Here is a 24,208-nt window from a genome sequence, read left to right as displayed (position 1 = left end):
TGTCTGTCACATCTTTTTTAGCACCAAAGAAATATATAAATATCTCTGGTTCTGCTCCATCAATTTTGATCCAATTTTTTAAAAAAACTGTCCATCCTGCGTCCAAAAAAGTTATCGTAGTGCAATGCTAAATTGGTGGAATACTCCTTTAATTCACATGGGCGAGTGGGTCGTCCATTAATCACAGAGTTGATTATTCAATCTGGTGTCCTTGACCAAGATACTAAATCCCATTTGCTCACCTTGCACAGTCGCAAATAGGCAAATATTAAAGCGCTTTGGATAATAGAACGATATAAATGCAGTCCATTATGTTTCCATTAATTTATATAATACTTTTTTTTTCAATTCTCAGGTTACAACCACCTTATCTATTTAAATTGATTCACTAAAAATGTGTGAACAGCTTTGTCCTTCATTCTCAGGGCTCATTTTCATTCACTGTTTCCAAAGTCTGCACTGAAACTGAGTAAAAGAGTTTTTTTAATGTACGCTGTTCCCTCCACCTGCAGACTGGCTGCTGATGTTTTGTGTTGTGTGTTAGTGTGTCATTAAGTCGTTGTCTGATAGTATTAGATTGGTTGTTTTAGACAACTCAGCTTGTTTCTCATATATTCTCACAAGATTTTTTGTATTATGTTGTCCATAATATATTTTTTTATTTATTGTTATTATTATTATATTTATTTATCATTATTTGTTGTGTAATTATTGTTGGTTGAATAAAGGATAAATAAATTCTATATTTTTATTTTATTGGTTGTCTAATTCATGTTTACTAGTAGTTTTAAAGGATAAGGCTGGTAATTTTCTATATTTTTCCTATTGTCAATAATTCTCACGTTTAGAGCCCAAACTGCAACCTCTGGGGTTGAAAAATGAAGCCAACGTTGAAGTGAATCCTTGAACGGCCACTCGAGGCTCTAAAAGCAAGTCAATCCCCATAGACCCCCATGTTAAAATACCCAACTTTACAGCAGAAATAAACATGTTTACAGCCTGGTACAAAAAATGATTTTGGTTTCTGTAGCTAATTCCCTCGTTCATGACAACTGTACATAGGGTGAATTTATAATATATAATTTATAATATAAATATTTATATATTTTTATAATTTTATATATTTAAATATAATTTATATATATAACTTACCCGTGTAAATTTTATTGAGGCTTAAAGTTACACATAATTAAGGGCGTGGCTGCTTTGAGTGACAGGTGGGTGCCATCGGAGGCAAGTCGTTACCACGGTGACAACATCGGTTAGGTTATGTAACTATGGCGTAACACCAGATTCACAGAGTATAGCATTGCTGTCGGTGTGTGTCAGGTCATGAAAGTTAATTGTAACATTTTTGTTGCCTAAAAAAGTCTTCTTCCGTGTTTGGTTGCACTAAAAGACCCTCTAAGGAGTCTAAAACCGTCCAGGGTTTTTTTTCTGGTAAGTACATTTTGTTTTAATTGCTTTAAGCCTGTTTTTCACTAGCGAAAATTAGCATTAGCATTATCAGAGTTAACCATAGACTGTAAAAGCACCGTGCTAACCAAGCTAGCAGCTAGCAGCTAGTGTTAGGGTCAGCTCCCCCTTCTCATCCAAGTATGGTCACTACTGGTTCCAAAAATCCAAGATGGCGACGGTCAAAATGTAAACTCAAGGCTTCAAAACCGGAGTCCACAAACCAATGGGTGACATCACGGTGGTTACTTCCATGATCGCTGTTGTTAGTCATTGGAGCCGTTTCTGAACCAATTAATGTGACCAAATTCCTCGTGATGAAGGAACAGTTTTTGGACAACAACAGCTGAGGTCTATCAGGCAGGAAAGATACAGAAAATCCCAGGCGTCAACATGAAAATTTAAATTCTTTCTTGAAAAGGATACAGGTGTCGATGGTGGCCCCGACAATATAGCCGGTCACATCAAAGTTGAGCTTGATGAACTTTCCCTGTGGACAGAGATGACGACAGCGGCTTCAGGACTCGATCGGTTACTGAGATAATTAAAAGACCAAATGGTTGCGGTGGATTAAAAACGTACAAATCGCGAGGAGTTGTCGTTCTTGATGGTTTTGGCGTTACCGAAGGCCTCCAGGATGGGATTGGCCTGCAGCAGCTGCTTCTCCAGCTCCCCCTGCAGCCCGAAACAAGGTCACACATCTAAACAACTACCGTAACGTCTTCTATTATCACCTTTTATTCATTTATGTATGTGCTGGCTTTGCTAATTTTATAATGATATCATGGATTAATGTTTAATAATAATAATTTAAATGTTATTTATTTTATTTTTGGTTATTTTTTATTGTTGTTGGTAATGTGTAGCCTATCTATGCAATGAACTATGATGCTAAATGTTCAATAAAGACAAATAAAACAAGGTTAACAATACAATATACACAACTCACACATGTAAGTAATTTTAATGTGCACAAACATGTCTGTATGAGGTTTTATACTCACATAAGCCAGAGATCCTGCCTGCTGCTGCTGCTTTGGCAGAAAGAAACACAAACTGGTTAGAAAACCAGTGAAAATCAAATATAACATTTACTCAAAACTGGACACCCACACGACAGCTTGAAACGCAGCAGAGCAGCAGAGTCAAGCATCAATTAAACACCATAAACCAAACACACCACAGACAGTTCATCCCCGGATCATATGAAGCTGAGCAAAGAGCGGCTGATATGGAGGATTTTTGGGAAAGACGTGACGACCAATGAACCAGTCTCACTGAAGTCTCCTGATGTCTCTGTTTTTTTAATTCTTCAGACAGTTTGATGAGTGAAAATGAAGCTCCAGCAGCAGCAGAAACACAAACAACAATAATCTGTTTCCTCACCTTGGTCGCAGCGGCAGCAACTGAATCCTGTCATGTACATTAAAACATGTAAAATATAACTGCCTTCAGATTAAATCACAGTTTTGTTTCATATCACAGCTTTGGTAAGTCATATCTGAAGTTTACTGAATTGTGGAACAGCTTCATCATAAAATGTGTAAAATATTAATAAACGGACTAAATTCATTATAGAGCCAAAAATGATGTAAAGTGCATTGAAACTGACCTTGAAACACACATTATACATTTGCTAAAAATGCCCATATTTGTTTTCTTCTTGTTTGTTTTTTCATTTAATTCTACATATCGATGGCCGAAGAGCAAAGCCTCCCATCTGAAAAATGCACTTTTTTGAGAAAACTAAAAAAAAACTTGTTGTTTTCTTGCAGAATACTATTTATTAAGGATACCCAATACATAATACACTGTTTTTGGACTATATTACTATATTATGTGTTAACAATACCATAATAACCATACAAACATACCGTAAACAACACTGCATAATAAAGTAATATAGTATATATATAATATATTTAAAAAAAACATTTTTTTAAACAAGTTTTCTCAAAAAAGTGCATTTTGCAGATAGGAGGTTTTGCTATTCGGCCATCGATATATATTTCAGATTTCATGTGGACTTTAGGTGAGCTTTTAGTCTTTAATGAAACCACAATTCATGTGTGTAATACACTGAAATTTATACTGTTTGTAACCCTTTCAGTGAAGAAGGGGTCCTGACCTGAGGGCTGTATGGAAAAAGGTTCAGGTTAGCTGTAATTCTGATTCACATTTAAGGCAAAATAATGACTTATAATCTAATATTTATATTTGTGAAATTAAAGGAGAGCACCAGATCAACAGATCAACAACTATTTTGTTAATCGATTCATCATTTCGAGTCATTTTTAAGAAAAAATGCTCAAATTCTCTGATTCCAGCTTCTTAAATGTGAATATTTCCTGGTTTCTTTAGTTCTCTGTGATAGAAGACGTTTTCAGTTGCTACTTGGAAACATTAATTGACATTTTTCATAATTTTCTGACATTTTACAGACCAAACAACTAATCGATTAATTAAGAACACAATAGACCGATTAATCAATCATGAATATGATCGTTAGTTGCAGCCCTAGATAAGATCTAAAAGAGTTAACTGAGAGGAGCAGACCTTGTTTATGATTTTATCTCATTATTTGGCTGCTGTGAAGACTTTCTAAGCATCTCTTAAAGCACGTTGGTAAAGTTTCTGAAGGTGTTTCTACTCACAGGGTTGACGTCCTTCTTGCCCTTGTGTGAGGAGGCGATGACGGCCAGGTACTGAATCACCTTCTTGGTGTTTTCTGTCTTCCCGGCTCCAGACTCACCTCTGGGAGACGTGATGGGAAGAGACGAGACGAGGAACAGAGAAGAGACACAATCAGTTTTAACTCATCAGGATTGTATGAAGGAAATTATGTTTTTATTCTTAACTGTAGCTGGTATGTACAGTCAATTAGGGCTGAAACAATTAGTTTAATAATCAGTGAGTCAATCGACAGAATAATAAGCAACAATTTTGATATTTGATTAATTGTCAAATCACACAGAAAACTAAATCTTTAGGAAGCTGTTCATGGGGACTGTACACTATTTTCTGCCATTTTATAAACCAAACAACTAATCACTTATAATTAGCAGATTAATTGATACATAAATCCATTTACATTGTCACATTGTGGGGATTCGCCTCCCCTTTTGGGGACAACGGTTCAGGTTATGGTTAAAGGACAAGTTCACAATTATTCAGTCAGGACCCCAGATGAACATTGAAACCTGTTTTTCTTGCTGTAATCATTCCTCCTGTTCATACTGAAGATCCCTTCATAATGGAAGTGATGGAGGACAAAAGTTTATATGAAGCTTCAGCGTCCAAATGAGTCAAATCAAGTAGATATCTTTCAACGTCACAGTCTTTTTAGTGCCAAAGTCCCTCTTTTTGTTACTATACTTCCACCTGCAGCTTAACAGGGAAACACTGTCCGAGGAAACACAAAGAGGGAATTTGATGCTAAAAAGACTGTAAATGTGTCAGATATCCACTTGATATGACTAACTCAGACTGCTGAAGGTGAATATCAGCTTCACAGAGACTTTTAAATGACTGTGTGGACACACTGTGGATTTTGGCCTCCATCACTTCAATTGAAAGCACATTTGAAGGATCTTTTAATATCCAGTATGAACTAGGTCTTCAGGGAATAAATGTAAGTCAATGCAATGTCCCTTCAAATGATGGAGACAACTTTGTGTGAGTGTGATCACATGTGTGGTTCAGTGTGATGGAAAAAAAGGTTAAATATTGTATGTTTTGACTCACGTGCAGAGAATAGACTGATCCTCACGGTCTGTGGAGAGAGAAGGAGAGAGAGAGAGAGAGGGAGGGAGGGAGAGAGAGAGGGAGGGATGTTAAAAGGGGGAAATAATGTGAAATGTTGACTGAGCCGAACTCCTTAGTTGAAGCCAAGCCGAACAGACCAAACATGAACTCTGAGGCGGTGCCACTTCACGCGGACACGATAGCAAAAACCAGCTCTGAGATCTGGTTCTCAGCGGGAGATTAGTCTCCATCACTCATATCAAGCTAAAAATAGCAGGTGGATGCGGGGGCTCCGTCGCTGTAATCTTGTCTCACTGCTCCATGTATGGCCATCCTGGAGCTGAATGGAAAGTACGGAGTTGGTCTGAGGTCACCGGTGGACCATCCGGAGACGAGACAGCACGCTCCGAGGCTTCAGTCGGGGCTCCTCACTGCCACCGCTCGACTTTTAGTTTGTAACTGTGTGTTTGCTGTTTCATAAAGTGCTGTGAGAGACTGCAACATACAAAATACCACCGTTACATACAACAAAACATACAACAAACTGGGATTTTGGAGGCATATTGTACTATAATGTGACTGTTTGTCCTTAAAATAGTTGATAGATGAAGCAGCAGCAGTAGTAGTCAGTTACAAACCAACAAGTACTCTACTTACTTTTAATATTACTGTTGAGTTACTGGATTTATTTTAACCCAGTGTTGCATCAGAATCAGAAAAATCAGAAAAAAAGATGCTCAACACAACATCAAAATATACAAGTTAAGGGAGAATACAAGTATTACAAGTCAAGTAATCAGTAAATAGTAAAATAGAACATAAAAATTTAAATATATCGCTATATTGACCCATGCTGGGTCAGTCTGTGATTTTTTGGGGCATTTGTGCCTTCATTGGACAGCTGATAGTGGAGAAACAGACAGGAAACAAAGGTTTAAAGGTGACGTCCAATCAGGGACGTTGCAGTTATACGCTGTAACCAATCAGCTGCCACTGAGCTCCAAACCCAGCGACTGTTAGTGTTTTTGGAACTTTATTGTCCCAAATGGTGGAAAATTGTCCTCAACTTCAAAAAGATTAAAGACAACTGACGAGACAAGACAAGTGGTGATAAACTTACAACAACATATAACATATATGATGAATATGGAGTTAAAGAGAAAACATGTAATTAAAAAAATAATAATAATAACGGCCGAGTCAGTCAGGTGATATCAGGTATTTTCTTTGTGTTGCATCTTAAGGAATGTAAGAAACCTTCAGTCGAGGCACCGTGTTCATGTATCAATAAGACAAACTGGAGCATCATCTAGCGAGGGGCCCTCAGCTGTAAATTCAGTAGCTTGATAGGAACGACGCCAAGATGTCTGACATGTTGACATCTCCGTATCATAACTCCACTGATAATGGAAAACATATGTATAAGGTATAAAAGATCCCAGCTCAAGTTGGCTTGTTGTCTTCATTGTATCTGCATGTGACAGAAATCCTGATTCAACTTATGCTTCTCTGTGTGTCTCACTCTATTCGGATCATCAGAAACACATCAGGAACACAGAGCTGACTCTGCAGAGAGTTTTCATGCTTATTTGTGTGAAATCGAATCAACATCAAGTGGTCGATTCACCCAAATAACATAAAAATATATTTTATCATTTACCTCTAGTCAGTGTTGAGAGTTGGTTGGTGGTTTGCAGCTTGTGTGTACTGGGACTTTTTCTTACATTTAACTCTCAGTCAACTTCTACATCATCCTCTCACCTGCCTGCTGTTCCCTGTCAGCAGCTTGTAGTCTGCAGTTAATAACGTTAGTAAAGTTACACTAACGTAACCCTGGTTCCACGCTGTGAACTAGAGCCCAGATAATTGCAGATATATCAGTGTACATGTTGTATATTGATGGCCAAAGAGCAAAACCTCCTATCTGAAAAATGCACTTTTTTGAGAAAACTAAAAAAAAATTGTTTTTCATAAAGTTTTCTCAAAAAAGTGCATTTTGCAGATGGGAGGTTTTGCTCTTCGGCCGTCGATACGTCATGTTTGTCCACCAGTTGTAAGGAAAACAACTTTAAGGGAACCTTTTAAATCCTGTATGAGTCAGGCTGTTCTGTGAACACAAGTTAATTAAATTCCATTCAGCTCTACTGTATCGGTGTGAAGGCAGAAACGTCCAATCAGAGAGCAGATAAAACCAAACGTAGCTACTGTAGTAAAAGTCAGAAACTGGGTGAACTGACCCTTTAATCCTCAATCTCACATTTGAACCACTTCCCATTAAAAAAAGCTGTTAATTCTATAATGAAATCAGCTGTGAGGAAACTCAACAATATATTGATCGGTCAGTACAGTCACCTTGCATCATGTTCCTGTAGGCGTTGTCTGTGATGGAGTAGATGTGTGGCGGCACCTCGTGACGCTTCTTGCCTTTATACATCTCAATGATCTTCTCAGAGTAGATCGGCAGCATCTTGTAGGGATTCACCACCACGCAGAACAGACCGGAGTACGTCTGGGAAGAAGAATCCTGCATTATTTTACATCGTCAGGTCAGAAATGTGGTTTGTTATTGTTATGACTGTTGAATTTCGCTGCTTGTGACCACCTGACGCCTTCATTAGTGCTGAAACGTACAATTATTTTTTATTATCAATGAACTAAACTCTGTCTTGATTGATTGGTGATGTCTTATTTGTCCTTATTTTAGATCAACCAACAGTCCAAAACCCCAAAATATTAAATTTACACTCATGTAAAACCAGGAATAGCAACGAATCCTCACACCTGACAGCTCTGAACCAGCAAATGTTTCATTTCTGCTTGAAAAATGACTTAGATAATTATTCGATTATCAGAATAGTTGCACTAATTGTTGCAGCTTTAGTCTACGTTTTAGAAAATATCAAAGCAGTTTGACAAAACAACAAACAACATGACAGAACGCCATAACAGCAGGATCAGCTGCTCATGTTGCTGCTATAATACTCATGATAACTCATCATGATGTGTTTTATTATGTGTTTATAACAATATGAACAGAAGTTGACAGAATGTGGGCATTTAAAACATGCATGCATTTCTTGTATTTTACATTTTTAACTGTTTTGACTTGTATATATGATTTTAAATCTTTTTTATACATTCTGTGTTTGGTGTTGTCTTTGTTTTGTGTGTTGTTCTGTGTTTGTACTGCTGCAAACAAGTTGACCTTTGGGGTAAATAAAGTTATTGACTGTTTAATATTTGGGTGTAAAGTTTGAATTCATGTTGGTGAATCAGCTTCCAGACCAACAAACCAAAGGTCATCTGGTTTATTGATCGTTGGTGAAGAATGTAAATAATGTTAATAATTAATAACCTTCATCAAGTTCAACATCAAGAGCTCCTGAGATGTTTCATCACAGAAATAACAAAAAAACAAACTATTCACATGAAAACTGCTGATTTGTGTGTCGTTCATGTGTTTAGAAGCATTCAGCTACATATTATAGATTAGATTGTTCTGGCTACAATAATTATGATTAACGATATCATCCTGATAATCATCAAAATATGCTTATGAACATCCTTTTTAGAGAAAAACAAACAAGGACACATTCAGACTCTCGCCAACATTAATAAAAAGGATCCGACCTGATGTACAAACATTCACGTTCTTACAGCCATGATGACGAAGGACTGGAGAGATGAAGGTTAATGTCAATTCAACATCAGTCAGTACGTTAACGAGCTTCATCAAGTCTCTCATATGAGGAGATTCATGATTATTCCGATTATGGAAATTCACCACAATAAAATGATCTTTTATCCTGATATAAGATAAAATCTTATTCATCTATAGATTGAACATTGTTTAATATATTAATCTATATCTGTGAAACCTACATTGAACTATTCTGTTATCTTTAGTCTTATGTACGTTATATATCATTCACTCCCACTGCTGCATTTTTTTGCACTATATATTACATATTAATTTTGCACATATTGTAAAAAAACATTGTGTTTATAGGTATATATGTACTATTTATATGTATATATGTAATTGTATATTTCTTGTAACTATAATGCAGTTTTTCCTTTTTTATTTCTTCCTTTAGTGCTACTTTTATAATTAAGTGATTTTCTCAGACACTTACTATACAACTTCTTGAGTTGTTTGTTTGATTGTGTTTTTTATTTTTATTCTATTTTATTTATTTATTTATTTTATTTTATTCTAACTTGTGGCAGATGTTTTTACACTATGTATGTATTTATGGTCTTATTTTCAACTCTTGTTCCAGTGAAGCACTTTGTGAATTTCATTTCTGTGAAAGATGCTACACTAAATAAAGTTATTATTATCATATATACGTCACATGACTGAAGACAAAGATGCTTTAATTCTCATTTCACTGCGACTTTAACTGATACAGACGGAGCTGCACTGACAAAACAATTAATAAACTTATATAGAAATATAATAAAAAACTGTGTGTGTGTGTTTACGTCAAGATCCAAAGAGCCAAACTCACCTTTTATTTATTTATTTAATTTTTTTCTTAATCAAAAGTATTACTATTATTGTTGTGTTTTTTATCTTTTTGTTTGTTTATTTTCCCCTTTACTGTGGGGGCGTTGAGTTTTTTTTTGTTTTTTTTTAGAAGTAACTACTGTCCAGGATCATAACTAACAAATAAAGAGTATTTTTAATGTAATTAATAGTAAATAATCTTTGCAACATCTGAGAGAATCAGAACTTTATAAAACATCTGAATATTTTTGCTTCATGAAGAGACATTTTTTCCTCTTTTCACTGTATCGTCTCAAAAATAACCAACATAAAACTCCATGAACGTAAATCTGCATTAATTCATCTTCATAAAACTCATTATTGCATGAAATGTATATCCTGCAAACTCTTCAGCCGGTTATTGTTGCTTTTTTTAATCTCTGTTAACGTTGCCATGAATAGAAACATAATTAGTTTACTTTCTGGGACTCTGCGTCATCTTCCAGCTCATATTCAGAGTTCAGGGTATGACTTTCTTTATTTTGGGCCGCTTAAAGACTCTCTGCTCATATATGGAGCGAAGGGACACGACTTATTATCTCCCGGCGATCTTCATGGCAGTTCTGTATTAGATACATAAGCTTGGATTTTAATTTTACATCCCGTACCTTATTAGACTTTGTAAGACTGACTGAAATAATAAAAAACATAAGCCGTTGATCCTCCCAGTACATCCTGAGTCTCTGAACACAGTCCTTAAACAACTCGCTGGGGTTTAACAGGGAGTCTGTGGTCACCTGTTGACCTCCACTCTGATGCTGTTCTCTTCATATTTAGGCTGAAATGTTGACGTTTTTTCCCACAGACAGTCAGTTTTTATTTTTGGCAGAAGAACACTGAGTCCATTATACTGTAGTGTCATCTGTACTGTCCTCAGCCTTTGGTTTGTATGTCAATAAGCACTTTATGGGATTAAAAAAGCAGGTTTCACAGTAAAGAGATGTTCAGAAGGACTTGATGTTGAATTGAAAGTTCATATTTCATATTTTCTGTTCAAAGATAAAAACACTTTGCGGCTGATTTTACACCTACTTTTCCCAGACGTTAAATGTTTAAACAAGTTTTTCTGCAGTCTGTGGTGATAAATCCTTTAAAAATGCACATTAAAATATACATAACATGAGCCCAAGATGCTGTTTTCACAAGCATCACTCTCTCTTTATTTGACCTGTGCAAAATCTCTCTGAAGTCTTTTAGTAAATAAGCAGAATTTGACTGTTTGGTCCCTAAAAATGGGATTTTCCACCCGTACTGCTGCTCGGTTCCCACACCTTATTGGCTCGTATGCAACAGGACTTGTCACAGACTCAACAGGCCTTTCAAGTTCATCTTCCTCCATTTTCAAAAAACATGTGGCGTTCAACGGAACCAACCGACCGACCCGTTACATAGGCAGTGACGTCACTAGCTAGATATAGCTAGTGACGTTATCTGTGTTTTTAACAACTTTTTACAATCAAATTTTAGGCAAAAACATATTTTTAAATATATTTTCGCACTACCAGCGCCAAAACATGCACGTTTCATGTCCACTTTGAGTCCAAATATTCAGTTTGTATGTTCAATAACTCCTTCAGAGAGGCTGTTTGAGGGTTTAGACGTAGTTTAAAGGTTAAGGTCAGGTGTAGGTTTAGGTTTAGGGAAGCCAATATGTCAGTAAGGGGGCTCACATATAAGGAATCGGTGTGTGTGTGTGTGTGTTGCTCACGTAGATCAGGCTGGAGAAGTATCTCTCTCGCAGGTTGTTGAGGACGGAGGCTTCGTTGAGGAAGGTGAGGGCGGCCATGTCTTCCACCTTGCTGAACTTGGGCGGGTTCATCTTCTGGATGTCGTCCTTGTTCACCTTCGTCTTCTGACCGTTGGAGAACTCCACCAGCACCTGCAGCCAGAAACCACCTCCGCAATAAATCCTCCTGTGATATTTGATCATTTTACAATAACATCATTTAATAAATATGTCCTGATATCAAGCAGCTCTGTGAAATGTTGATATGTTGTGGGATTAAGAAGCAACAGTTTAACAGTTTATCTGTATATAACTTTATGCCAATTTATGCCTGTTTACATCTACATCTTTAAATCTTTAAACTATATCCAGTTCCTCTGTTTCTAATAATCCACATGTGTACATGTAGCTGGACGATGAGCTGAAGGAAAAGTGATTAAACTCAGATTAAAGTCAGATTTCTTTCAGATTATCAGACATTATGCAGTCTAAGCATATAAATAAAATGTGTGTGACTCTGGTTGGTTAAAACAGGATCAGTCGGTGTGTGAAGATGCACTGATGTAACCCAACCCGGTTATTTTCAGCTTCCTGCAGATGTGATTTTTTTTTTAACAGGATTAGAGAATAAGTGAAGCACAGCTGTATTTCTGCTGGTGATTTCTCGGCCATGTAGACACTTAACCTCTTAATGGTTCTCTCAGTCGTTCAGTAGAGCACGTTTTGAGACGTAATATCTTGTTGAAAAATTAATTATGCCCAACTCAATTTACGCCCCAAAACATCTCCAGAATCATGTGGATTCCTACCAGAAAGTTAAAATAACCCCCAGCATGCATCATGTTTATTTTGGAGGTAATCCTATAATTTTTATTAAATAACTTTCAAAGGGATTATTAAACAGATGTAAATGCCTAAAAATGTCTGATGACTTTGTAATAATCAGTTAAAATGTCCGTTAGAGATAAAGGTGCTAACGTTTGTTAGTTTTCTGATTATAAAACGGTTGTAAATGTGATGAATCAAACATAATTCTTTTGAAATGATTGCATTAGTTTGATTTTTTGTGCATTTTTTTAGACGTTTCAATGAAAATATGATTATTAATTATTATTATTCTGGCAATAATGATCCAATAAAGCCAAGTACGATAATCTGATCACTTTATTTTACTTCAGTGGAGACAAATTTATGCAGATTGATCAACTCAAGTGTCATAATTAAAAAACACTGTGTGGTCGATTGAAACGTATTAAAATATGTCGCCCAGATCAACTCTGGGTAGGACCATTAAAGGGTTAAAATACGTCATGTGACTACAGCATCACCGTCTGACAGCGATGACATCATCAGGCGTACATTACCTCGTCACCCTTCTCCTCCTTGATGCTGGCCGGCTCGAAGCCCTCCCTCTCCGACGGCACCCACACCATCTTCTTGGCGGCCCAGTCGGCCTGCGCCACCCCGCTGTTGCGAAAGTCGTTTCCCGTGAAGAGGAACTTGCTGTCGTCGGCTTGGTCGGCCATGTTGGAAATATCACCGTCGGCGGTTGAATCAACCTGAGGCTCGCGGGCGGCGGAGTCGGTCACCGGTGGTTCAGAGGCGGTCGAGCTGACGTCTGGATCGTCACTGGCGACGGGGTCGGCCTCTGGTGCGTCGATGGGAGCGGAGTTGACCTCTGACCTTTGTTTGACCTCTGGCCTGTTGACACCACACAGAGCAGAAATCAAATAATGAAAACTGTGACTAGGACTAGTTTTTCAATTAAATGAAATAATAAATAAGGAAAAATGACATTTTTTCCTTGAAAATGACTTATTCCTTTAATAAAACAGTTGCCAATTAATCCTCTATCAATTGATTAATCGTTGCAGCTTCACTGTGAACGACGTCACTCTTCTCACTGGTAAAACAGTCATTTATCCAACATGTCAAAGCCTAAAAATTAACACAACTACAGCAGCCGGTTGCAGCAGTCTTGTTATTAATAAGTGCAGATTTACACTAAATCACTAAATTAAAACCACACAAACTAGTTCCTACGTAGAGATGAGTTGTTACATCTACATATCTGACCTGACGTCTGTTAGCTTAGCATGATCTGATAATTCCCTCTCACTGTAAACTGCATCAATATTACTAATAATACAACACACATATTTCTCCAGGTATGCAGATCAAGTCACAAAGGATTCACAGTTAAGTTTATTTTATCTTTTGGCTCCTAAAATGGTTATTTTTGGAAGTTATGTTACAGCTCTACAGATATCTACTGACACCCAATTTACACATTAAAGTCTTTACTAGATGTGACATTTATTAATGATTCAACCTGATTTAGTGAATCACTAGTTTGAAACTAACTTATCAGTTACTAAGACCCTCAGAAGGACTCAAAGCACAAACTTAGTGATGGATTTACGATCAGCTGGTGCAGCACAGATGTGATATTTCACTTGTAGGATATACAGTCCATGTTGAGTTACTGTTAACCTCGTTAACTTCAAAGGACACTCCGTGACGTGGTCTACCACTTTCATACATTTCAGTGACTCACAAGAGACAGAATCATTAAAACAGTGGTCAACATCGAGGCAACAGATGCTGAGATATCCTTATTTTTAATCCTCAGTATGAGTCAAGCTCCAAAAAAGAAAAACACTGGATCCTACATTTCCCACAATGCAACACTTGGCATCATTTGATTGAACTATCCCTGCTTGAGGAATCTTCAAATCACATCTTTCAAACTCTACTCCTCCAGTTTGCAACACTTTGTTTGACTTTCTGTTAAACATTTTAAAGTCCCAAGCCCTACCCTGATGACATCACTATGACATCATCAGGGTTATTTACTCTTATAGCCTTTAGAGAGAGATTCTCCAGAGCCACAAAAGATATGACACGGCTGTTTTCACAGGCGGGACAACTGCTCGTCATGATGAGTTGACTAAGATTAATATGTAAAATCAGTGTAGTGTCCCTTTAAAGTCAAATAAGAAAAATATTGAGGAAATTTACTAAAAATTAGGTCAAAATCTACAACAAACAAACAAACATTATCAATTTGGAAAAATCTGGAATCAAAATGCAACATTTTACAGTCGATATAATTTAAACTTAAAACTTGTTTACAGATAAAGCTGCAACTATTAGTCGATTAACCAATAAATTGATCAAAAGTCAATTAACGTCTGATTCATCGTTTTGAGCCATTTCGACAAAAAAGAAGAAAAAAAATTAAAATTCTCTTGATTCCAGTTTCCTAAATGTGAATATTCTCAGGTTTCTTTAGTCCTTTATGACAGTAAACTGAATATTTTTGGGTTGTGGATAAAACATTTTATGTTGCATCTTGGGTTTTAAGAAACAGTGATGGACATCTGTCACCCTTTTCTGACTTTTCTGACCAAACAACTAATCGACTAATCAAGAAAATAATCAACAGATTAATTGATAATGAAAATAATCATTAGTTGCAGCCATAATTACAAATCTTAAGTATCTTTGTAACTTTAAGTGCCTCAATAAGCAACAATCAGTGTTAAAGTTTGGGAAATAAAAACATCTGATAAAAGAGTTTAACAGTCAAAACTCTGAGTGGTTTTTATCAGATTTGATTGACGGCGACTTAAAGGACAAGTTCACAGTTTTTCAAGTGTCTTAAACCAGCAGTCAGGTTTCCATAGTAACAGTGAAAGAGGTTTTCCTCGCTGTAATCATTCCTCCTGTTCATAGTGGATATTAAAAGATCCTTCAAATGTGCTTTCAATGGAAGTGATGGAGGCCAAAATCCACAGTGTGTCCACACAGTCATTTAAAAGTCTCTTTGAAGCTTCTATTCAGCTTCAGCAGTCTGAGTTAGTCATATCAAGTGGATATCTGACACATTTACAGTCTTTTTCGCATCAAATTCCCTCTTTGTGTTTCCTCGGACAGTGTTTCCCTGTTGAGCTGCAGGTGGAAGTATAATAACAAAAAGAGGAACTTTGGCACTAAAAAGACTGTGACATTCATATTAGCTTCAGATAAACATTTAAATACAGTTTTGTCCTCCATCACTTCCATTGTAAGGTCATTATGAAGGGATCTTCTAATGGTCAGTATGAACAGCAGGAATGATTACAGCAAGAAAAACAGCTTTCACTTGTTTTAAGACAGACTTGAAAAATTGTGAACCCGTCTCCTTCAAGCAAACATCTCCACACCTGTCATCACATTTTAACACCAAAAACAGTTCTGAATGTAAAGAACACAAAGTAAAACACAGCATCAAGGAGAGGAGGACAAAACATCAGTTCACAATCAAAAGATTTGTTAACCTTTCCGTGCAGATAACTTCAAGCTCTTTCTCGATCCCTCATCACACAGAAGACTCAGTCAAACAGGTGCATTCACTCACGGTTTTCTTCTCCTTCTGAGGCTCAAACTGCTGCCTTCGCATCCACACAGAACATTTACATTTTCACAGAAGTGCCTGACAGATTACTGCTGATAACGCTACATTTCCCTAAGTTTGCATTCAGCTACTTACTCACTTATTCCTGTCTCTGCCTCTGCGTGCGGGTCACAAGGCAGCGCTGTCTGCTTTGACCTCCCATTGAAGAGCAGGCAATAAAACATGAAAAGCAGCACACAGATAACCCCTATAATCAAACAACTCAGCTGCCATGCTGGAATGCCCATGTTTGGCTAACCCCTTTGCTCCTGGTAGCTTGGTAGCCCAAAGAGGGATGCTAGGGACTTAGCAGTCATGATACCTTATAAGGTGCAGCTCATGTGTCCAGCCAAGCTTACCGTTTACACCAAAATGGTGACATGTCACAAGGTGCGTCCATGTGTGGCCGTCGGCACACAGAGCAGAGCAGGTAGCAGAAATATCAATATCCAGCATCTAACTTACACTTCAGCCCTGTTTACAGGGACATTTAATGCTTCAAGTGATGTAAAGTGAGTCAACAGACCATATATTTAATTCAAATATCAATCCTTACACACTTTAATAGAGTCTGAATGATGCAACAGACCACTGATATTGAATTAAACTCTTTATAATATCAATTTATTACTCTTCAGTGCCAAATAATGACACATCTCAGTGTGTTTTGGTTTTAAGAGTAACAGAAATATGACTTTTAGCTCCAAACAGGCTACTTTTTAGTTTTTCTATAAAGATATTTTGCACTTTTCTATCATTTTAAGAGATTTTATATTTAATTTTATGAGGATATATCAGCAGAAGTCCCTGTATGTAACTAGTAAAAGTCTGAATTAAAGCTGCACAGTTTAAATTTGTCTGTTTGAATTAAAAATAATCAAAATAAAAACAGTCTTCATACTCACTCTGTAGTGTTTCAGTCCTCAGTGCAGGATGCAGGCTGAACTCCAGGGAAATGAGATTATCATGACAGGTAGATTAAATGATGATGATGATGATGCAGTCCTTCCTCCTCCACACTATTTAAACAGGCCCGCGACACCTGGGGGTGGAGCAGTGCGTCCGACCCGCCTCCTCTCCAAAGTCGGCAGCAGTGCAGGAGTGATGTCCATGAGGGAGAGGAGGTGTAATTACTCTGCCTTCATATTATAACCTTGTAGGAAGAGAGGTGAACTATTATGGAATGAGTGTGTGTTTGTATTTGTATTAGAGCTGCAACTAACATTATTTTAATGATCAATTCATCATTTTATTTATAAAATGTAAGTTATATTTTGTTTGTTTTGTCTAATAAACAGTCCAAAATCCAAAGATATTTATTCTGCTCTCAAAGCAACAACGTCACAGGAAAGTTGCAGCAAGCTATTTTTATATTTTTACATTAAAATATGACTAAAACAATTAAAATAGTTTAATTTTCTGTTGATCGACTAATCAATTAACCGACTAATTGTTGCCGTTTTTCTCGAGTTAGGTATGATTTTAAGGTACTTGTATTTTTCTTGAGTATTGCCAGCTGCCTGTTTCAACTCACTCTGCTACATTTCAGAGGAGAATATTAGTTTTGCACATTTAATGTGCTTAAATGCATATTTCACCAATTAAAGCCTTATATGACTGTCCCACGTTTCAAACCACAACTTTCCAAAATGGGACAACGAAAAATTGACTGAAACCTGATTTAACGACTGAAACTTGACTAAAATAAAAATATAAATATATATATATATATGCACATCATATTATATCATATTTCAAATACATGCATCACCCTCAGTGTCAATCAACATATTTGGAAATTGTGATGACGTCATCATAAGACAAACAACAGTACACATACAGTACTGGTGTGTAATATGAGGTGTCATGTTGATGATTCCTTCCATGTTTTGTTGATTTTCCTCTTTAAAAAAAACGTTTAAAAAGTTGAATTCATAATAAAACACCCCTCTGACGTCAGGAGTTTTACTGCTATTTGACCTGTATGACCTCTATGTTAACTGAAAGTTGACTAGAGTAAAAAATATGAAACATGTTTTCACCTTGTTTTAGCATATTTCAAGTACATCACACTCCAGGTGTAATTTAATAGCAGCCCTATTAATTAGCATTTGTTAGATGAGATATATGCATTTGAGTTTAGCTGTTTGGTCCTGCTGGCTCGCCGTAGTCTAGTTTCCATGGTGACCAAACCAAACAAAAGCGTTCGCCGCTCATTTCTTTCGCTGTTTATTTGTAGTTAATATCCCGTGTAATTATTTCCAGTTATGTCTGCCCAGCCAGAGGAGGAGTTGGATCAGTTCTTCACCGTGTTTGACGGCTCCTCTCCGGAGGACGTGTCCCACGCCCGGCAGCTGTGGAGCTCCTTGTCCCTGCTGCCGCTGCAGGAGTCCCGGCTGGTGTCGGCGGATATCCACCAGCGGCTCCCGGTGTCCCGACCGCAGCCGAGCAGCAACGGCCCCAATCCCTCCGCCCCGCAGCCGCCGAGCGTCCCCGCTGCCCGGCAGAGACAAGAGGAGAGGAGGCGGTACCTGTCCATGGCCGACCAGAGGAGGGAGATCCTGGCTCTGCTGAGGAGGCAGAGGGAGCAGAGGATCCAGAAGGAGCTGCTGTCGGTGGCCTTTAAACCGAAGATGAAGATCAGCAGAGGACTGAAAACACAAAAAACATCAGACTTTGAGACGGACAAAGAGCTGGTCAGACAGCTGCACTAGACTAATAAACCTTTCACAGGTTTATGGTACATATGTAGAACCAAATTCATGTTGAGCATGTCATGGAGATTGGTTCAGTTTATTCAGAAAATTATAATATATTTATAAAATACAACACATCAGACTTTGTCAAGCAGAACAATAAAGTCCATCAGTTATTTCCATCAGTGTCTCTGTGTATGTTGTTAAGGTCTTGCAGAACAGGTGAGGATGCTGAACAGGTCTGTAGCATTTAATACAATTAAAACTTCCTTATAGCAGCAGTCTAATCAGGAAATGCACATTCTAGTTATATTATTATATATGACATCATTAGATTATTAATAGTGAAGCATCAGTGTTAGAGCAGCATGTTACTGTTGTAGCTGCTGGAGGTGGAGCTAGTTTACACTACTTTATATACAGTTAGCTAGTTTAGTCCAGTGGTTCTCAACCTAGGGGTCGGGCCCCTCCAAAGGGTCAGCAGATAAATCTGAGGGGTCGTGAGATGATTAATGGGAGAGGAAAGAAGAAAAAACAAAGTTCTGATACACAAATCTGTTTTCAGTTTTTAGACTTTTTCTCTAATCTTTGATTTTTGCTGAAATATTGGATCATTTGAACATTTATTGAAATGAAAGCATGTGAGAAGTTTAGAGGGAAAAATCACTATTTGGTGGAGCTGTTAACAACTCATAGACATGTGAAATGTGACCCCGACTACACACTGCTTTTTGTAAGACGTCAAAAGCCAAAAAGGTTGGAAACCACTGGTTTCATCTTTAACAATGTGTTGTATTTTAAAAGCTTGTTATATTATCCATTGTGTCAAATCTTCATCTGAAAAGTAACTAAAGCTGTCAAATAAATGTAGTGGAGTAGAAAGTACAATATTTCCCTCTGAAATGTAGTGGAGTGGAAGTATAAAGTAGCATTTACATTACACACACTCAGCTCATACATTGTTATTAAAATATCTATTATAGCCACTTTAACAACTGCAGTGCCTTCACAAGCATAAAAAACACAGTTATGCATTATTTATGTAAGATTAAATGATCTAAATGTTATGTCATTCTTACTGTTGGCGGCTATAAGACCTTGATGTGATGTACAGACAGTACTGCAGTTCCTGAACAGAGCCGGTTTACAGCAGTTTGCTTCAAGCAGCATTACATAACGTGAAGTGAAGCCTCTGTGGATATTCAAATTCCAAATGTCCAAAGGCCCAACCATAATAGGATAAGAAGAGGCCCGCTGGCTGTTGACTAGCTTAATTGGTTAAAGTGTTCAAAGCAGAAGGAGCACACGGAGGCCTGTCATCTATTAATGCTCTTTAACCTCTCAAACCCTGATGATCCTCATAATTCACCCTTAAGTAGCTTTAAAGTGATCCTCCACCCAAAATCTATCTTGAAACACTCTCCATCTGAAGGTTTGGGGGTGGAACAGCAGGTGGTCACCTTTATTTCAGCTACAATGATTGATGTCAAGTTTACTGTACATGGAAGAAGAAGCAGAGTATTCAGCCATGTTCAAGAAAAGTTCATCATCTGTGTGAGAAAGAAGCTGTTGTCAGCTATAAAAGCTGTTTTCATGGTGGAGAAAAAGTATTAAAACATCACCTGAAACTTATGGAATCACTCCTGTAGCATTAAACACTTGTTTTCATCTGCATGTTCAGGATTTTGCTAAAATCTTTGCTAACACCTGTTATCACATTTTAAATTGTTTTTATTTTATCAAATGATACGTTTGTTATTATCTAATGTTAACAAATAACAAACCCTGACCTACTAACAAGGATTCTTTGCCTGATATATCTTATTCCTCTGTGCTGCTTACAAGCTACTGCCAGTTGCTAGCGGCTATTAGCTAAATGCTAACAACAGCATGCTAACACGCTGATGTTGTAACTTACCGTACACCCGCCATGCTGTCCAGGAGACATGAGGGGGAGGCACTGAACCACTTCCTGATTTTAAGATCTTGCCAGTGATGTCATGGGTCATACCAAGTGTAGGGGGATTTATTTTATTTAGTTAAATGTTTGGTTTTGTATTTATGTTTTTTGTACTTATTTTGGTTTATGGTAAGGACTATATGGTCTAGTTGATGTGTGTGTAAACAATGTTAACTGATACAAGTGACATTGTCATTCAACAGTTGTTGGTATCAGGGACAGGACACCCCTGATAGAAATATGGTTCTTCCTTGATAGATCGGAGGGTCTATTTAACGGGAGAGTTGATGGTTTGAGAAAGAGCAGAAATGAAAGAGGACGTCAGTGTTGATGTGTGAAGGTAAGTTTGATTTTGCTTGTTTTCATTCGGTCGTCTTTGTCTCTTATCACCTTCCTTGACACTCTGGCTTCCTCACAGGTCAAACTCTATTTCACAGTAAAACAACAAATAATTGTACAAAGCCAGAAAGGGTTGCAGAAATGTTTCATTTTTCTTGTTTCCTATATCATCAATTGTCTTTTTGACCCAAAATCCTTTCGGATTTAATTCAATTTAATTTATTATTTTTTTAATTGTATTACATGCAAATAATGAGATTTGCTTTTTGCCTGTGATCTATTCATATGAGAAAGTGAACAGAACATTAGTGGGTCACCAAATGAGGGAGAGGAGAGGTGAGAGACAGACAGTGATCAGTAGATGCTGAGTAAAAGGGAACAGGCAGTTTTACATTATGGAGCTGTAATATCTCTTAACTTTTGGGGTTGTACTAAACAGTCCTTTCATCCCCATGTCTAAACTGTGTGAGTGTCAGCATGTGTGTTTATGTAATACTGTAGGTCAACCCTGAGAAGTGCGTGCTTCTCAAAAATATACGGCCCAAATGTTCTTCAAAGGTTTATTTATGATACAGGGCAGGGGTGTAGATGGGCAAAACAAGCACAGGAACATAGGAGGGAACACAGCAAAAAACACAAAAAACAAAACTCTTCACCACAGAATAAACATGAATACAACTCAAATACTCAAGCAAGACTACAATCTCTCATCTGCAACAAACAAAACCAAAAACCCCAAAACACAAAGTACAAAGACAGAGAGTCCATGACAGGAAGTCTGTGGGAGGAGTGTTTGCAAGGTGGTATCTCAAAAACTAAAAGTGCTAAAGTATTTATATGACATGGACAGGTATCCCATGTGGAAATACTTGACATATTTAAACATGGGACCAGTAGCGCCACCGTGTGGTCAGTTATTACATGTTTTACATAACTCATAAACTGTGAGGCGTATCAAAACTATATTTGCACAGTGTGTTTCTTGGACATTGCTGATTCAACTGATATAGACAACGTCCATTTGCACTTGGAAATATTCTCCGCCATTTAGGATTTTTTGCTTCTGTTGGCACGTTTAATCTAAACTTCACCAAACTTGGTAAATACTATATTTAGATGAACCCGCGCAAAACTTATGAGTTCATTTCTGGGTGTCACTTACTGTTTGTCTGTAATTGGTTGCCAAACTTTTGAAGGTGTTGATGACGCCCTTAACGGGCCTGAACTCTTCAGTGATAAATTGGATTGCAACCAAATTTGGGAATGTCGTACATAAAGCCCCAGTGCACACAGTGAAGTAACATTATAACATGATATTTCTGCTATTCTGTTGTCTGTAATAAAACATACTGAATCATGGCATCAATAGCTCCACCCTGTGGTCATGAGTAAAACACCACCATACTACTGATTAACTGCCATATCTCTTAAATGTGATATACCAGGGTAACCAAATTCTGCAAAGTTGTACAGGTGGGGATGCTGAACAAGCGTGTTGTATTTGCAGCAATGCTTTGCAAGTTATTTCAGCTATCAGCATTCACACGTATTTTCTGCAGGAAATGCATTTCTAGTTATTGTTGTTGTTATCATTATTATGTGTCTCTTCTTGTCCCTTCACTTGGATGTTGTCCTCCACCTAGCCTGCAGCCACTCTCTCTCCTTGTGTGTCTGTTTGAATGTGTGTGTGTGTGTGTGTGTGTGTGTGGCAACCAGCTGACACTCATCATGATTAACTCTGTCATAAATACCCGGTTCAGACTCCACCAGGTCACCAGATAGAGCTCTGTTCATGCACTCAGTCACGTTTCCAACCTTTTTTGATTCTTGTTACTGTTCTGTCAGTCTTCAGTCTTTGCCTAATACTTATTTCTGTCTCTGCCTCGAGACCTCCTGCCTCGTCTGTGTTCCCCATCGGCTCAGCTCATGTGGAAACTTGAAGCCTCCGGTGCACAAACACTGACAATAGACTTCACAGTGAAGTAAGAGACATCTTGTGTCCAGCAGGAAAACTTTTGAAATGAAGAATATTGGCATAATAACTTGGAGTGATGATGTTGGGAGAAGAAATAATAAAGGCAGAGTGGAAACATTTGTTTTAACTATCGATACCAGGTTCAAACTTAAACTGAGAACCTGTATTACCAGTACAAACATCCCAGATCATTAAACGTGAAGAAGATAAAGGGACGTCATATCACTGTTCATGGGAACATCCTGTTATAAAAGTGCCTCCAGCTATGTTTACTTGGTTTATTTCCTCCTGTAAGTCATGAGAAGATATATATATATATATATATATATATATATATATATATATATATATATGTATATTTTTGTTATCTGCACACTAAATATACTGTGTGCTGGAAAAATCGACTACAGCCATTTCTGTCTTTAGCCAATGGCTAAAAACTCTGTCAAGCTCGCTATCTACAGAAAAATTAACATTAAATGGAAAATTCAAACTCTTTAAAAAGATGTCGACACCATCTATTAACTTCCTGAAAAAGAGCCCCATGGCTGCATTCTTCCATATGAGAATCTGATCTGTCATAAAGTATAAAGTAAGTAAGTTTGTCCAAAGTTTTATTTCATCTTTTTTTTTGGTTTGTTTTTTTTATTTTGGTTGTTGTTTGTCTCTTTTTTAAATCTGTTTGACATATTTTCAAAACAGAATAAATAAAATGGTAAAAAAGAAAAATATTCACATTCATATATTCTGGATTTTTTTTAATGAGAGAGAAGTAATTTCAAGATTTTATAACAAGGTCATTGATTTTTTAATTTTTTCTTTTGGTGAAAAAACCGTTAATTAAAAAAAAAAAATATTCCGAGCAAATATTTATTTATGTCTGGAGAGGATCTATGAGTTATTACAATTCATCTGGAGATGAACATGAATGTCTGTACAGAATCTAATCATCCAGCCAATATCTGTCATTTGGATATTCAATATAGATATTCAAAACCTCAAATATCAGCCTCATGTTGACGCTAGAAACAAAGTCAGAGGACCTTTGCACCGGGTGACATGTTCCTTTATTATCAGGAACACACACACACCGTCTATTCTGTTTATTTAGATTTTATACATCGTCCTGCTGCTGTAAATACTCACTAGAGCACCGAAATGTGGATTAATACACTTCTACTGGGTCAGGAGATATTCTCTGGCCCTGTTAAATAATACGTTGAGACCAAGTCTTAACATTTTGAAAAATTTATATATACAGTATATATGTGTGTATAACATTTGTTTAATTCTTAGAATAAAAGGAAAAGAAAATGTCATTCT

The 24,208-nt window shown here is 37.1% G+C and overlaps 2 protein-coding genes across 5 annotated transcripts in view; one reads left to right on the top strand and one right to left on the bottom strand.

The window, feature by feature from the left end:
* Positions 1–17,133, bottom strand: part of LOC137200861 (myosin-11-like) — a 43,394-nt gene extending 26,261 nt beyond the window's left edge. The window contains exons 1-10 of one of the 4 annotated variants that reach the window (XM_067615547.1): positions 16,821–17,133; positions 12,842–13,178; positions 11,460–11,630; positions 7,552–7,708; positions 5,200–5,227; positions 4,110–4,209; positions 2,842–2,868; positions 2,460–2,486; positions 2,038–2,130; positions 1,882–1,945 (exon numbers count right to left, since the gene is read on the bottom strand). In XM_067615547.1, the coding sequence (XP_067471648.1) occupies positions 1,882–1,945; positions 2,038–2,130; positions 2,460–2,486; positions 2,842–2,868; positions 4,110–4,209; positions 5,200–5,227; positions 7,552–7,708; positions 11,460–11,630; positions 12,842–13,003 (829 nt within the window). In that variant the 5' untranslated portion in view covers positions 13,004–13,178; positions 16,821–17,133. Of the gene's footprint in view, positions 1–1,881; positions 1,946–2,037; positions 2,131–2,459; positions 2,487–2,841; positions 2,869–4,109; positions 4,210–5,199; positions 5,228–7,551; positions 7,709–11,459; positions 11,631–12,841; positions 13,179–15,799; positions 15,896–16,820 lie in introns of those variants that run through there. The other 3 variants (XM_067615543.1, XM_067615544.1, XM_067615545.1) reach the window with 3 other exon arrangements.
* Positions 17,134–17,679: 546 nt separating this feature from the next.
* hoatz (HOATZ cilia and flagella associated protein) lies at positions 17,680–18,793 on the top strand. Its single transcript, XM_067615584.1, has one exon. It carries the CDS (start codon positions 18,183–18,185, stop codon positions 18,627–18,629), a length of 447 nt encoding a protein of 148 aa, XP_067471685.1. The 5' UTR covers positions 17,680–18,182; the 3' UTR covers positions 18,630–18,793.
* Positions 18,794–24,208: the final 5,415 nt, after the last annotated feature.

The sequence above is a fragment of the Thunnus thynnus genome, chromosome 17 (genome assembly GCF_963924715.1).
Source record: "Thunnus thynnus chromosome 17, fThuThy2.1, whole genome shotgun sequence".
Taxonomy (NCBI): domain Eukaryota; kingdom Metazoa; phylum Chordata; class Actinopteri; order Scombriformes; family Scombridae; genus Thunnus; species Thunnus thynnus.
The sequence above is the reverse complement of the archived record's forward strand: the minus strand, read 5'-3'. Positions and strand labels throughout refer to the sequence as shown.